Source organism: Pomacea canaliculata, linkage group LG8, assembly GCF_003073045.1.
Source record: "Pomacea canaliculata isolate SZHN2017 linkage group LG8, ASM307304v1, whole genome shotgun sequence".
Taxonomy (NCBI): Eukaryota; Metazoa; Mollusca; class Gastropoda; order Architaenioglossa; family Ampullariidae; genus Pomacea; species Pomacea canaliculata.
In genome coordinates this window covers 25,072,620-25,088,971 of record NC_037597.1, presented here as the reverse complement: position 1 = coordinate 25,088,971, position 16,352 = coordinate 25,072,620, and the positions used below count along the sequence as shown (strand labels likewise).

Sequence of the window (16,352 nt, the reverse complement as noted above, 5' to 3'; positions counted from 1 at the left end):
TTAGTTCGTGGTTTCAACGCCGACTCTCTATAAACAAAGACATAACTCAGTACACGACTAGAGTGCTACAGTAAAACAACAGACAGCATGGGATAAACAGAGCTCCTGAGAATAACAGGAACTGTGCAGAGTCGATTAGTCTATTAAAACAAATCAATATAAACAGAATGAATGCGCTCAGATTTACAGACACTCGTACGTAGATATGCAAAGAGATGTATATATGTTTTCGACAGATCTGTAATTTATTGTACAACCATTGCCTTCAATTTTCCTCTCAGCACGTATTTATGTGTGTTGGGAGCGAGAAGGGTACAGCATTGGAGCTGACGTTACCGTCTCAGAGGGCACCAAAATACATACATATATATATATAGTGACTCTACAACTGTTTTTTTTCCATTCTTATTATGTCTGTGTGTTTTTCTTTTTAGTATGCGCTTTGAGCCTGCCTATAATGGTGGGAAAAAAGCGCTATACAAATTCAACATGTTATATTATATTACAAAGTATACTATAGCTAAGGTGACCAGATGTTTGGGGGGCGAAAGCGGAACACATGCCGATGATGGTGTCGTCACCGTCAAAGAACGCCGAAAAAAGTGATTTTTAAAGACAATCGGGACATTTGATGGACTTGCCAGAAAGCCAGAAAGCGGGACATTGGGCTTCCCGCCCGATGAGCAGGCGGGACACGAGGTCAAAAGCGGGACTGTCCCGCCAAATGCGGGACGTCTGGTCACCTTACTATAGCTTGCATGGTCAGTTACATGAAAAAAGGGGGGAGGGGTGAACGTCGAAAACACGTACATCAAAACAACCCCACATTTAAGATATTTTAAATCTTGCAATATCACAGTTGCATGCTTCACTAGCTCCTTTATTCTCCCACTTTTCTATGCAACGGTATATGCAAATCCCATACTGGGATTATATAGGTATAGTGTGTTGCGCACACTTTCAGTCAAGTTGTATAATAATTATTGGTAAAATGTATGCCATCTCAATCGATTAAGTCGACCTTGAAGGCAAAATAAATGCGTGTACATTTGATAACATTCTATACAGGAATTATGGCAAAAATCATATTTTATTTATTTATTTTGTGGTCTCTATAAGGCAAAATAGTGACATAATGGCCTTTTGGTGCTTATAGCAGACGATGGATTCTATTTTTAGACAAGCCGGTGGAGGGGAGCACTAGCCTTACAGGTTTACAGGAAGCATGGAAGAGTTGAACCACGTATCATAAAGGGCCGTATCTCCGTTAATCTAAGGCATAAACAATTATTCATTTATAGCAGCTTGCGGTGGCCATTATTTTCTAGTTCAGTAACAGAACACACCCGAGACTAAGACAACACGCAAATTTTACTAAACACATTAGTTTTGTGGAGCTATGAGCGGTGTAAAATTAGAAATAATCTGAAGTTAATTGTCCATGTGTTAACTGTTTACCGTTGCTATAAAATCTGTAGTCTAGGACACAAAATTATATGAAAGCAAAAGCGCAGCTTTTCATGTTCACTCATTATCACGTGACATAGCGCTTCAGCCATGATGGTGGGTGTGCGTTTCGCATGAGGAAGAGTTGCTAGACATTTTCATCTGTTTTCTTCACTGGGAGTTTGATCATCATATTTTTATTTTAATGTCATTTCAGGATGGAATTGACGACAGCCCTGATCTCCTCGCTGAGGATCAGGAAAACAAGGTAAGCATAAAATAACGGTAGACCGTATGCATTTTCATTATACCTTGGAGCAAAACAACCGGCGGACTTCCTACTTTCGGCCTTGGTGTTCAAAGCAGACTCCCTTAGAAAAATCAGTGTGTACTTAATTATGTTTAAGATTGGTCTTTCTGTTAAAGAGTCCATATATATATTTAAAATACGCCTAACGTCGTCGTAAATTTGTGTATCTAAGCTACGCTTGAAAGGGGGCGTCACTGCTGTCTACAACGAGCATGCGAGGGGCGTAAATGGAAAAATAACAAACAGAGAATGCAATAAATCTCGTTTTGAAGTAGAATTTTTTATTTTTTAAAGATACATTTACTCGTAAACTATAATGTTATTCTTAGTTATTTATTATCAATGTTGTTTACATCCAGGAAAACTAATTCAACAATAAATGCTAGTTTTGTTTTAGTTATTTAGAAGTTAATATGTAAACAAATTTAACTAAGTTTATTCTCAGCTTTGTGTTCATATAAATTGATAAGAAAATGCAAGACATAACCTGCTTCCTAAAATATTTTGGTTTTGTGTGCATGTGGGTGGATATTATTAGGTATGGTTGGAAATGTCAGCATGCATGGGTATGAGTCAGTCTGCATATGCATGTATGCACGTGCGCACGTATGTCTGAGATGTAGTGAAATGTTTCCCATAATGTAAAAACACACACATATATAAAATGTATGAGAAAACCAAAGCATATTAAGGAAATAAACCTAAGTTATCAATTCGACCATTTGACCACTCAGTCAATATAGATTTGACCACTCAGTACAAAAGTTACTATTCAGTGTAATGTCACTCATTGCTTGTTGTATTTAAAAAAAAATGCAATGACATTTTTCTATGCAAATTAGTCATATGGTATTATTGATATACATAGTCACTTGCCATTGTTATCAAATGAAAAATATATACTGTTAGAAGTAATGTAATGCTTGGATACCTATGTAAGAGTGAGCAAAAATAATTCCTCGCTTAGTTTAATTTACACAATAGTAGAGCAGTTGGCATGGCACAGCCATACGGCTTAAGGTAGTGCTTTTTAAGCTAAAAGAATAAAGCAATTAACAAATGCAAAGATGTCAGAATATGTAGAAAACTCTAATTTATATTTACCTTTTCTCTCTCTATCACACACACACACACTATCAACACTTATCAACCAAGGACGAGAAATGAGAGGGTATCAAAGTTTATTTTTTTGTGGCCGGATTATCATATAGATGATGATTTGGTCTAATTGACTATGGGCTATAGTCAATTTTGCAAATGGTCAAATCATCCCATTTTCAGAGGCCCAGACAATGTAGATGCTACAGGGCTGAAGATCTTTTTTTCATTGGTATGTCATCAGGCCATGTTTCTGCTCTTTGTTTCTGGTGGGTTGGACAGTCCTGCAGAAGTGGGCTACTGTTGTTGCTGCAGGAGAGGTCTGGGAACTCTCCAATGTGAAACTTGGTGAACTTGTGACATCTTAGTCTGGAGTGAAATGTTTTCAGTCTTATGATAGTCACCTGTTCTCCTGTCTCTATATTGTAAATTGGGCCTTGTTTGCTGCTGTTGAAGCTGTCTTTTCTTTTACTTGGCTTTAATTATTTTCCTGGCCTCAGGGGGGTGGTCTCTTAGGGCAGCCTCCCTCCCTCTCCCAGACTCAGTTGCCTCATTGCTAGGGATATCACAATGAGAGGGAGAATCCACTATAAGACTGATGGTTCAGTTTATTGTTGCAAGCTATTCACAGCTGATGCAAAGACAGTCAGCTCTGACTGTAGAGAGGGCAACCAAGACTTACAGAGCATCAGTAACGATGACGATTTGGTTGTGAATCTTTTCTATGTTGTTACAGAGTATTTTGGTGCAGTCCTAAGAGTCTCGGATTTGGCTGTGCAGTTTGTGGAATATTTGCCTGTCAGAAATGTGCTCTTAAATGTTTCTCCATTTCTCAGTTGTGACTCCACCTCCTCCATCTTTTCTTCAGCTGATCTGTCTGTGCATACCTTGTCCATGGTTCATGTGAGTAAACTTATTGGATGTACTCCAAGGTGATTGTTTTCCTATCTTCATCTGTTCAAGTACCTTTTCGTAGATGCCTGGGATGTTTCTGGTTACAGGAAACAATATCTTTTTTATGGAGCAGGTTGCTATAGCTGGAGATGTTTTCATTAGCTAGCTGGGAGAGGTCTTGAGTCCTGTCTTTCCAGTCTGCCAGTTTCTTTAAGGAAGCTGTTCCTCTTTGAACTACATTTAAGGATTCTAGCATCCTCTTGTGCATGGGTTGACTAGTCTGTACTTTGAACAGCTGGATGAGAATCTTGGTGTTGCATCTGTCCTCCAGACTTCTATGCCTTTTATAAGACTCAGAAAAATTTTATTAGGTTATAAGGAATACTAGATTTGTAGTAAATGTTTAAAAGAATGAGGTAATTATAAAAATTAATATATTTTTAGCTTTTTCTGTATAGTGATTTTAGATAATTGATCATTGGATAATTTGCCATGAAGTGTTACTGATAAATTCCAAATGTGCATGATTCTTCAGGGTCGATCGGATACGGTGGACTTAACAGACACATCACTGTTAGTTGATATCAGTGACTCACTGAGTGAACGGGACAAAGTCAAGTTCACTGTTCATACAAAGGTAACCCCTTACTAATGTGGCTCTCTAAGTATTTGGATTTCTGGCCTTGCTATTTAGACTGAAAGTTGGGCCCCAGAAGATTAGAAATTTCTCCTTCATCGAAAGATTTGGTAAAAGACAAAATTCTATGCTCATCTTTTTTCTTTCAGTCTGTTGAAATGGTAAAGACAACTTTTAATATGTAGAATTTATAGGTGTGCAATAACGATGTCAATTCAGTTGAAATAAACTATAATCCAATCAAAGTTATGACTACTTAGCATACATATAGATAAAGTTTCTTGTTAATTGTGTGTAGGAAAAAATACACGCCTAACAGTCCAATTTATGAGATCTTGAACAGTTTTATAAGATTTTATGGATTGTTTCTTCTCTTTAAATCTATGTCGGCCATTTACCTTGCTTTCCTTTTTAACTTCATTTGAGGTCATGCAATAACTTCTTGTGTAAATAGTATTTGGATATAAAGGTTAAAGAATTAGTTGATGCTTAGGAAGTTTTTCTTAGGTTGCATAAAGATAGCTTGGAATTAGAGTTACATTCATATGTGTGTAGTCTGTTAATATTTTTTTCCTCTTTCCTTTATGTGTACATCCACACATAGATGTATAGAGATTACAGATAAAATTAATATTTTTTCTATTGGTAGCAACAAATAAGCCACTAAAATTAGAGCTATTAAATAATACAGGAAGTGATGTAAGTAAACCAACTTAAATTTCTTGGCTTTCAGTCAGGTTCTGTAGAGCTAGTAATTCCTACAAGCAGTTAATCTTATTAACTGCAAAACATTTCTTTTGAGAAGTTAGACTGTGCTGTGTTTCAGACAACCCTGCCTCAGTTCAAGAAACCTGAGATGTCAGTTGTTCGTCAGCATGAGGAGTTTATCTGGTTGCATGACCGCTATGTGGAAAATGAGGAATATGCTGGCATCATTGTAAGTATTTGGATCATACATATGCTGTGATTATTTTTGTATATGATCTTGCTACAATCACCATATTTTTTTTTCATTTGGAATGTGCTGCATGTGTCATTTGAATGAGAATTTTGAATGAAATAGAAATTGGTTATTTTCCATAAGGACATGCCAGTCATCATCTGGTAGCAGTGGCTAGAATATGGCACAGAAACCATTTATTGCTAAGCAGTGAAGTATGTAATTATGAAAACAAAATGTTTTAAAAATAATCCTGTTTGTCTTTTTTGTTATACTGATTTGATTTTTGTTTTGACTACTTGATTATGCAGTGTTTCTGGTTAATTTCTTTAGGTATGAAAGTTTTTGAAGGAATTTGTCAGAGGTATTAAGTGCTTGATCAAATATTGAGGCGTTTGTGACAATTTATGGCAAATTTATTGGCCACTGTATGTAGGTCAGTAAAGAATTTTAAGTATTTACCTGCAGATTCCACCTGCCCCACCTCGACCAGACTTCGATGCGTCCCGGGAGAAGCTTCAGCGGCTTGGAGAAGGGGAGGGAACAATGACTAAAGAAGAGTTCATGAAAATGAAGCAAGAGCTAGAGGCGTGAGTTGATCTTTGATGGGTGGGCTGTCAGTATGATAGTCTAGAATGCAGCTTGCCCCATCTCAGTTTGTGTTGCTGTCTCTCACCTCCACTGTCTTTTTATTCTGTGAGAATTTAAAACTTAAAATTAATTTGATGGCGTATAGTTAATATACACAAAAGTTTAGCATACTGGAAATATATAAGCATTTATTCAAGAGTTAGATTTTTTCCATTTCTCATACCCTATTGCACTTACTTTTGCTACCATACTGAAGTTTAATGTCTTTTTTTTAATATGCATCGCTCATTGGCATGGTATGTGTCATTGTTGCTAGAGAGTATGAATAGGGAAGAGAACATCATCAAACATAAAGTTAGATATGATATACAGGGGGAAAAAAACTATTTTTACTTCTGACTGGTTGCAGGGAATACCTAGCTACATTCAAAAAGACTGTGGCAATGCATGAGGTGTTTCTGCAGCGGCTAGCAGCTCACCCAGTCCTGCGGCAGGATGTCAACTTTGAGGTCTTTCTGGAGTATTCGGGAGATGTAAGAACTTATTTTAGTCATGTGCCTGTAAATGTTCTTGTCAGGTGATGAGCCATTTAAAGTATGCACATTGCTGACACACTTTCTCTTTTCGTTCAGATACTTTGGTTGAAAAAACTGGCTACAGACTGATATTGTTTTACTTTATTTACAGTATCACACTTAATATGCAGAGACACTTGATCTGTAATGTAAACAGAAAATGAATCTCATCCTATGAGTGACATCAGACACTACTTTGCAGCATATAAATTTGCTGTATTTTTTTTTTACATGTCCTACTTTGGTGATCACTCATCTGTTAAGATATTGCCATGCTGATCACACACACTACCTGTATTAATGTTTTAGGCTGCCAGTGTCTGTGATGTTTAGGTTTTAGGGTTTATATTTCTTACTTTTACCTGCAAATAGGTTGCGTTGTCTTGACATTTGAGCTGCTCTGAAATATTTGTCCAGAAGAAGACCAGCTGTACATGATTTTTGTGGAATCTTGACTTGCGTGATTATGGAGAAAGAGATTTTATTGCATACTTTTATGTTTAATGTGTACAAGTAAGAATCAAAGCATTAATGAAGAAACTTTCTTGATAATCTTTTCTAGCTAAGCGTCAGGGGTAAAAACAAAAAGGAGAAGCTGGGAGGATTTTTCAAGAATCTTTCAAAATCTGTGGACGAGACCTTACTTTCAGGACAAAAGGTATACCTGTATGAGTATTTGCAGAAAACAACTTAAACATTTTGGAAATGGTTTTCCTCCCAAAAACTCTCATCAAACATCTAGTTCCTGCATGTGTGGAATTCTTAGTTATTTACTAAATAAAAACATTAGATGCAGTGTGTTGGGATTTCTTCTTGAAGGCAATTTTGAGACAACTGACTTGACAAGAGTCCTTAGTTTATTTTCAATAATATGTAAAACTTTTTTATTATAATTTGGCAGGAAATCAGTTCTTAGTGTAATAAGTATATAGCAATATTTGATGTACCTATTACAGGATTAAATTGCCACTGTCTTTACCTTTTAGAGTTTTGTTCCTGTCGACAGAACATAGCTTTTTGTATCTTAATTGAAGAAAATGCCCGTATTTGTCTGAAATTTGTAAATGGAAACTGAAGCTTGTGAGAAGGTGTTTGAAGCATGGATCTCGACTATTAATGTGTTTTCTCATTCTTTAAACTTTTACATAGTTTTTGGTTGCCACATTGTATACTTGCACCACAAGTTTTGTGTAAATGACAAATGATTATTTTGTGCAGGATATCGATGATATGTTTGAGAATGAGAAACAGTTTCTTATAGAGTACCATGCCAAGATCAGAGATGCTACTCTAAAAGCAGACAGAATGACCAAAGTGCACAAAAGTAAGATGGTAGCACCTAGTACATAAAATAAGAAATACAGAAAAGGCTTTGATTTCCAAATAGTTAAGCTGGTTGGATTGTCTTACATCTGGAAACAAGTTTTATATCTGGTCGGCTTTGCTGTGTGTAAAAGGACAATCAAGTTCGCATTTTACAGCAGCTTGATTTCTGACATAACTTTGCGAATCACAATCAAAATCAAATTTTGTTAATGTAGCTTTTGACAAGCAACAGATGTTAAACTGTTGCAGAATTAAAATATCTATTTGAAAGTCTTTAGGTAACAGAATAGATAATAAAAACAAATATTTCTTAAGTGTTATTTAATAGGCAGCAGGTGAATAAGTCAACTTACTGCTGCTTCTCTACAGTAAAACTTTTTCCATAAAACTTAGTACTTAAGAGTCTAGAAAGATGTTGACACTATCTCTTCGGTGGGCAAGATCAAATGATTTCACAGGGCTAACACGTATGGCCAGACATTCATCACTCTTGCTCTAAAGGATGTATTTACCATAAAATAAAAACTACCCATTTCTCATAATTGTAAATCTCTCAAAAGGCAAATCATAGACGCTGAACATTGCTTAATCTATAAGCATTTTTTTCATAGCAGTAGAAATGTAAATTAAGTGAATAATAATAGCGTAAATTTTATGGACAAGCCAGGACCGTCCATTATGGGATAGACAGGACACACATGATTACATGCTGGGACAGAAGTATGCTTCTTATTGGCTGCTCACTTTCCGTATGGATGATCAAATAGAGCCAGCTAATTTTTAAGTAGATACATTTTTGTGGCCCGTGCATGATGTTTTAAAGATCTAAATGGCCCTGGAGGAAAAAGTTTCCCTACCCTTGCTTTAGGCCATAGCAAATGCACAATGGGTAGAATTCTGTGAATATCCTAAAATATTCTTAAATGTATTATCTCTAATTTTAAATTGCGTACTGAGATGGTTTTGGTGTCTTTTGCAGATGTGGCAGACTCTTACATTCAGATTTCCACTGGACTGGTACAGCTGGCTACTATTGAGAGCACGGAGTTAGATAAGTATGTACATATACTTTAAACACATTTACTCTATGTAACGGTCAGACACCACGCTCATCTCCTTTTGAGATCTGATGTTTATGAACAGTGTTAGCTTTTGGTGGTGATGTAGAAATTGCAGAAATTATTCTATAGATGATGTAGAAATTTATATTCAGTGGAGGCAGCTTGTATTCTACTCTTCTCTTTAATAAAGCAGCAGAACACAAAAAATGTGTAAACCTAAAGAGCAAATGAGCTGTCATTTCCAAGCCTCTCTGTATGAAAGTATTACAAAAAAAAAAAAAGGTGGATGCATGCAACCTATGTTTGCATACAACGCCATCTGTATCCTGTATATGCTTACAGTGCTAGGCATTAAGCTAGAGGTGCTTGGGGGAGGTATTGAATACCAGTTTAGATTTGTTTTCGTATACACAAGAAGTTAAACTTTTAATTAACATTTTGGCAATATGGCATCAGTTGAGTGGTTGTCACTAATACAGTGAGAATTGGGTGTTAACATGAGCTGGCTGCTTTGCGTGGGATATAGTTTTAGTTGCATAACACACTAAGTACTTTGCACTATGTAAATTTAACGACACTGTATTAATATTCAAACAGCTATGTATAACCTCAGCTGACAGTCATTCATATTAGCAGGAGCATTTCTTATATTTTAAGCATCTTAATTTTAAGGACAAGATGCATTTTGTTTATGAAACTATGTGAAATTAGAAAACTTATTAGACAAGTGCAGGTAGGATTAAAGAAGCCACAGTGCACAGAAATGTCCCTAGTATATAATTTCAACTTCTCAGAATGTTGATTTTTATTTGCTGGGTTCTTTTTTAAATTATTTGCCAGGATTTTCACAAAAGTAGCTGAGGCATTGGAAAAGGCAAGGGTAAGTACCAAGTTGGTGTGTTCTTTTGTCTCCCTTGCATTATGGCATGGTTTTTATCATCTCGTCATATGCTTAAAAGTGCCGCGAGAATTTATTGTAGCCCAAAAGTATAACATCATCAAAATGATTTGGTTGTATGTCAGGATTTCAATACTGCTTCTCATGTGCAAGATAATAAATATAATAATAAATGGATTTGTAAAGCACATTTCCCCATGTGAATATGAGCTGAATATGTTGCACACGAAAGACTAGAAACCAACCGACAGTCAACCCTACAGTAAACAACTTAAGGATCAGCAAATAGATAACATCATGCCCCCCAATCCCAAAAAGAAAAAAAAGTATATGAAAAATTGAGAGATGGGCAGAACAGTACTCATGATTATGCAAGATTTTTTTTTTTAAAGAGATCAGCTGTCATTTCAGATCTGCAGGTTTCAAATGCTAGTTCTTGTTACTCCTCGAGGAGCATAGGGCTGCAACAAGGCTTCAAATCTAGGTACAATTTAAAGAAAGATAATTCCAAACAGTGGGATCCAAGAAGGAAAAAGAGCATGTGTTAAATTTCATCCATCTGCTGCGTGACACGGAGGAGGGTTATAAGCAGATTGAACAGACCAGCTCAGATGGTAAAGCATCAGTAGCTCAGATAGATTTACTAGGGCAATGCTGTGAAGGCAGCAAAAGGAGCATCTGCCAAATTTCACCTGTCTGCTGCATGTCACAGGGAAGAGGGTTACGAGCATATTGAACAGACTGACATGGGTCTCAACTGGCCGTCAGTTAAGCTGCTCAAGAAGGGGTGTAGCATGGCCTACTTTTTGCCTTTGAAAGACAGTAGAAGCAGCATTATTCCGAGCTCTTTGAATCTTGTCCGATAGGCTGTTAGGGAGGCAGACAAATAGAGAGTTGCATTAATCCACCTGGAACAACACAAAAGCAGACAGGAGCTTTGGTGCAAGGTCTTTGTTTATAGGTAGGATATTTATAGGTCATTTTCTTGGAATAGGAGTGAGAAAGGATTTAGTCTGCTGGACTTTTCTCAATATGACCTGTATTTGGCTGCAGAAACTTGAAGGAAGGGTGGCATCTGATGAGGATCTAAAACTGAGTGACACGTTGCGATACTACATGCGAGACTCCGCTGCTGCAAAGGATCTGCTCTACCGTCGCTCTCGTTCCCTAGCTGACTATGAGGCTGCAAACAAAGCACTGGAAAAAGCTCGCACCAAGAACAAAGAAGTTGCGCAGGTAAATGCCAAATAGTTTAGTGTCTGTACCAACATCTGTCGTCCTCGTATTCTTTAAAGTGTGATACCATTGTTAATTTATCTTTATGATTAACAAAGTATTTATCATTCATACATTGATAGAATGCTTTGAGTATATAAGCATGATACTTAAAATGATTTATAGTTAAAATTATGCATCATTTATTTTCCTTTCACAGGCTGAGAAGACTCAGGAGCAAAGTTGTAAAAAGTTTGAAAAGATATCAGAGGTGGCAAAGAAAGGTAAGCTATATATATATGGCACTCACAGGATGTGATGGTGTGACCAAGAAAACAGTGTTTTTTTTATTCCATTAGATGGAGAGTCAGCTTTCCACAGGACTGATGATACATTCTGATCAGTTTGTTTTTCACAGTTATGTTGCCACTCATGTATCAGTGTTCATCAGCATGCAATAAATTGTGTGCAGAAATTGGAGAATTCAAGGTGCGCAGGATACAATATTTTAAAAAGCACATGGTGGAGTTGGTGGAGCTTGAACTGAAGCATGCAAAAGTAAGTCCTACTTTTAGCCCATTTTTTACTGACCAACCACTAATTCTAAGTGTCTGTATTTGTGGTAAATTAAGCTGAGCTGTGGGAAATAAAAATTAAAAAAAATACTCAAAATGCATTCTTTTGAACAAGTCTGGGTTTAGATTTCATCTGTCACACTGTTCTTTCTTCTTGTGGCATCTGTTTACATGGCTGGCTACTTTGCAAACACCAATCCTCATTACCTTCATCCATATAGCAATTCTGTTGACTGATAATAGACCATAAAGGGGGTGTCTTCCTTTATATAACAGCCTTGAGGACTGATAACATTCTATAATGGGTGTTATGCCTGAAATGCAGTCAGTAAATGAGCTAGTATCAACTCAATAGGGTCTTCTGAAAGTTACAAGTGACAGCACATTAACAAATCATGCTTGCTTCGTTGTAAAAAGTATACACGAAGTACATGAACCGGAGGCATTTAGACTCCTGAACTGTGAAGAAAGTCTGGAAATTTAGAGGCATTAGAAAGAAAAAAAAATCTTATTTTGCATCCAACTCCACATTGTGTTCTTTACGTAATTTACCTATTTTACCTATCATCTTTTTATTCATTAGAGCCTTTGTGATGTTTCAAGGTATCGGGGAACCATTTTAATGGTGATTGGTGTGTAAAAGGCTTGCGTATTTTTGTGTACGTGTCCATGTATTCATGCATTTCTGCTTTCAGGCCCAGGTTCAGCTGCTGAAGAACTGTATCACTGCCTTGGAGGATGAGTCCTAGTGCTCTGTGCCTTGCCCTGCTCCTCACCTATCCCTCCCTCTGGTCCCGTCAGATGAGAGACATGTCATCTTTCCAAATGTCTGGCTGCTGACAGAATTGCGTTGCTGTGCTGTCTTCTGCTTTAAGAGGAACCAACAGATGAGAGTCCTTTCAGACTGATCAGTCTGTTAAATCCAGGTTGTGTGAAAAACTAGATGAAAGCTGGTTTTGCACAGCTGACAAGATCCATGGTTACAGGATGTTGATGCAGATGCTGTACCGTTGATAAAACTCAATCAAAGTGCACACTCAGGCTAACCAGGGAGCAGGGTGTCAGTGACAAAGAATCTGAGGCTTTGGTAGTGTGAAGATTACTGGAGTGGGCCTTGGAATATATTTGAGGGTTTGAAAATCTTTGTCTTGTTGAAGAGTGAAAATGAGGTTTTGATTGTTTGAATAGTGAATGACTCTATATGTGGGTTTAATATTGTCAACTAACATTACTGAATAGAATTTTTTTAATTTTTAGGTCAAGCTGTCAAAACCAGTGCATGCCAAGTTATATACACTGCAAAGTTATTTCGCTAATCCCAGAATGGAAAGCCATTCCAGAGGCACCGAATTGTCTGACTGAAATGTTTTGCAGTTTTTGGATATGAAAATGTCAAATTGCTTTGTTTTGTGCTAAAACAGACCTGTTGGGATTACATGCTCCCAGGTTGTGTGCAGCATACATTTTTGGAAAGATTGCAAACAGATCTCATCAGACCAAACACCTGTAATAACTGTTGTTACATATTTTGGCTGCAAGCTGAGCAGCTGCTGATTTTTAAGTGAGCCCATAAGTATCTGTGTTATAACGATTCCAACCAGCTACTTCCCCTTCTCCCAAGCATTGAGAGGCAGAAAATATTTCATTGTTGGCAGAAGGCCGGTGTCTGTCTCATTTTGTTGGCATAGTCATGGAAATGAAATACAGGTTATCGAATCGGGGCTGCAGTGGATATTTTTGATTAAGTATGATGCACATGGAGACAAAAGAGCAGACCTGTATAATCATTGTTTAGCAAACTACATGTATAGAACAGCCATACATTTTGCTTGTTTCCATTTTTTAAAAATTTTAAAACTTAAAACAATTTCTGTTTCACAACTCCATGTACATGCACACTGAAGAATGGCAAATCAACAGGACTATTATATAAACATAATAAACACTGCATTTTTATGTACAGTAAGAGGCGTAGAAGGGATGAAAAAAAAAATCCTTCTGTTTGAAATGCCCTCTGGATAGTTTTTGGCATATGTAAAGTCATGATAGCTGGTATCTTGAAAACTGGCTTTTGACAGGTTTTGTTCCATTAGTCACTGAGTAAGAAAAAAAATATTGGCATTTAGAGACCTTTCTAAAAACTGGAGACACATGCTGATCATTTTGTCAGCAACAAGGGAAAAATAAATGAGGAAGACAAACTTTCCCATTGGTTCAGATATAGAACCCACCACATCAGTTTGTCTTGACAATTACAGCCTGGTTATCAAGTGAAATTTTTATCTTTGCGTAGCCAACATTTGTGAGGCCATAGTTGGCAGAATTTTGTGAAACGTTTATTTGTGATTTAAGAGGTCGCTTGAGTCATATTTCAGCTTGTGTATGATGCCTAGCTGAAAACATTGCATGCAGCATGAACAGAATTTTTAAAAAGAATATTACGCATCACTGTGAGTCTGGTGACTAGTCCCTTTAGTACTTATTCTACAACTGATAATTTTGTATGCTGCAGTGAATCATCAATAGGAGGCATGATGATGAAGTATTCTTGAGTGTTTGCCTGCTCCTATTTGACCAAGTTGTTTGAGATTCATTGAATCATCATCTTCTAGTGTTCAACAGTTGTCATTTAAATCATCTATTGCATTTGTTCTAGCACCCAAAGAGATGGTAGTCAAAGACTGATAATTCTGTCTTTTCTGATTACTTATTTGATGTATATTAGGGTAATTTAACAACAATGCCAGTAGAGCATGCCAACAGTAACTGTTCCATGTCGCATTGAACTGTTGCACAACATTATTTAACTTGCCATGCTAAGAAATCGTGAACGAGACAGTTTTTCTCGTCATATCCATGTGAACACCACTTGCTTCTGCTGACTTAGAAGACAAAAGATATCGCAATCCAGGTTCTCACTAGACTGCAAAGAACTGCTGAAGGGACATTAAATTGTTTTAGAAGAAAACTGTAGCTAATGACGTAAAGTTTCGGGAAAAGAAGAAAAAGATACTGACTGCGAAGCATTTTTAAGGTCTTACACGATAGAAGAAAGCTATGGGGAATAATTATACAGGTGCTGTAGCTAGATAGAACTTGCGGGGGAACTTCTCACTTTGGAGAAGTTGCCGCAAGAGCTTACAGAGCAAGAGAACCCAGTCGACATGACCATGACGACGATGGTTGATCTGTGCAGCATCTGTCGTGAAGTGCTGAACGATTCCGGACACCATGATTGCCATTCGTGCAGCTGGAGTCAAAGGTCGCGTGTGTGAGAGAAAGTGTGCGACGTGGTACTAGCGATGGGTAAACGGGGAGAAGATTGTTAACATGCCAGTAGTTAAGAAGTGACAGCAGCCCTGACCCGTACGCCAACAAGCAAATGGAGGTCAAGCGACATTTGGCAACAACAAAATCCAATTCCTAGTGAAAGAAGATCTTTTGTTTCAGTTTTTTTTTAAACACGTAAATGCATGTTTCTATCGTTACGGGGTGCTTGTTGGACAGAGCAACGATGACCGCTTAATGGGGAGATGAGAAGGGTGTCCACCCCACCCCTTACTTGCGGAGAACCATTTAATAAGTCGGTAGTACATTCGACCTAAACTTAAACAGGCTATTTTTTCAGTGATTTTTTTTTCCAAGTTAAGGATCAACGGAAGGTGTGGGTGTTTTGGGCTGAAGTTTAATCAGGTGTTATATACCGAGGTCGTTAATCGCGATGAGGGTATAGCCGTCTGGCTAGACCGTAGAAGAAGGTGTTTCGTGGCTGAAGTTTAATCAGATTTGCATATACCGATGAGACCGTCAAAGATGGTGTTTCGAGTCTGGTTTGTCCTTCAGACAAAGGGGAAAGCCGGGCGTAGAACTGACGATGACCAAAGATTGGGGTTGGGGGTCGGAGAGTGGATGGGGTGGTGGTGGGAGAAGACCAGAAAGACCACCACGTTGCGTTTTCATTACAACATCAGCAACATCGTCCCATCGTTATGTCACTCCTGTTGCGGACTGTTCTAGCCATCGCTGTCTTCGGTGATGTATTTTCAAATGATGCAAAATAAGTTGATCGATTTTGTAGACATTATGTATACATTCCAAATCCTTGTTATAGAAAAAGTCTTTGTCGGGCATGATTGAATCAAAGTAAGAGATCGTTTGTTATATCTATATAAGTGTATATATATACATCTAGCTTCACTTCCTCCACAGTCTTGTGTTTTGTTTTTATACAGTGGTTCTTACTATCAGAGACAAATTGGTGTTTGTTCATGCTGCGCAGCTTTGAAGTTGTGCATAAGAGACAAGACCGTGAGCGACATCTGTACAGCACTCGTGCAGACATTTCTGCATCTGCAGCACGCGCGCACCGGCGCATCCCTTCTGTCCTGCCTTCCCAGTAGGCCGAGCGCAGCGTGTGAGCACGTGGTAGCTGTAGGCGGGGATCTGCGCCAGTGACCCATTCTGTGTTGGAGACTATTTTCAATAAAATTTTGTGCAATGCCTCCTGTCTTGATGGCTCCTCTGTGCTTTTTTGTGTGATTTAGCCATAAGGCAGTTTTCTTTCTTTTTCTTATCCCCCACCTCTGTGTGGTTCTACAATGCTTTTGGAAGCAGACACGTGTACCTTGTATGATGCAAGCTTATAATGCGCAGCATCACGACCAAGATAGTGCGCAGACCAACAGTGATATGAAAGTTAAGAGCCAGTGGATAGTGAGATACTTTTAGACACAATGAACAGCATAAAGATGAGTAACAAGAGTAGAAGGTAAAGCAATGGAAGAAG

The 16,352-nt window shown here is 37.7% G+C and overlaps 1 protein-coding gene across 2 annotated transcripts; it reads left to right on the top strand.

Moving 5' to 3' along the window:
* The first annotated feature begins 1,515 nt into the window (after positions 1 to 1,515).
* Positions 1,516 to 16,068, top strand: LOC112570324 (sorting nexin-6-like). 2 transcript variants are annotated; one of them, XM_025248709.1, is made up of 14 exons: positions 1,516 to 1,563; positions 1,664 to 1,714; positions 4,284 to 4,385; positions 5,212 to 5,322; positions 5,794 to 5,915; positions 6,326 to 6,449; positions 7,054 to 7,149; positions 7,710 to 7,815; positions 8,797 to 8,872; positions 9,719 to 9,758; positions 10,830 to 11,012; positions 11,212 to 11,275; positions 11,464 to 11,549; positions 12,262 to 16,068. In XM_025248709.1, the coding sequence occupies exons 1-14, from the start codon at positions 1,558 to 1,560 to the stop codon at positions 12,313 to 12,315; spliced, it is 1,221 nt and encodes a 406-aa protein (XP_025104494.1). In that variant the 5' UTR covers positions 1,516 to 1,557; the 3' UTR covers positions 12,316 to 16,068. The 2 variants fall into 2 exon arrangements, with proteins under 2 accessions (XP_025104494.1, XP_025104493.1); XM_025248708.1 differs by lacking the exon at positions 1,516 to 1,563 and having other exon boundaries at positions 1,570 to 1,714.
* The last annotated feature ends 284 nt before the right edge of the window (positions 16,069 to 16,352 follow it).

What these genes read in the sequence shown, in the direction of transcription:
- LOC112570324 (XM_025248708.1), top strand. Translation starts at nt 1,652, where the DNA reads ATGTCATTTCAGGATGGAATTGACGACAGCCCTGATCTCCTCGCTGAG. An exon ending in ATGAAGCAAGAGCTAGAGGC is followed by an intron (nt 5,916 to 6,325) that starts GTGAGTTGATCT and finishes GACTGGTTGCAG; the next exon opens with GGAATACCTAGCTACATTCA. An exon ending in AATGACCAAAGTGCACAAAA is followed by an intron (nt 7,816 to 8,796) that starts GTAAGATGGTAG and finishes TGTCTTTTGCAG; the next exon opens with ATGTGGCAGACTCTTACATT.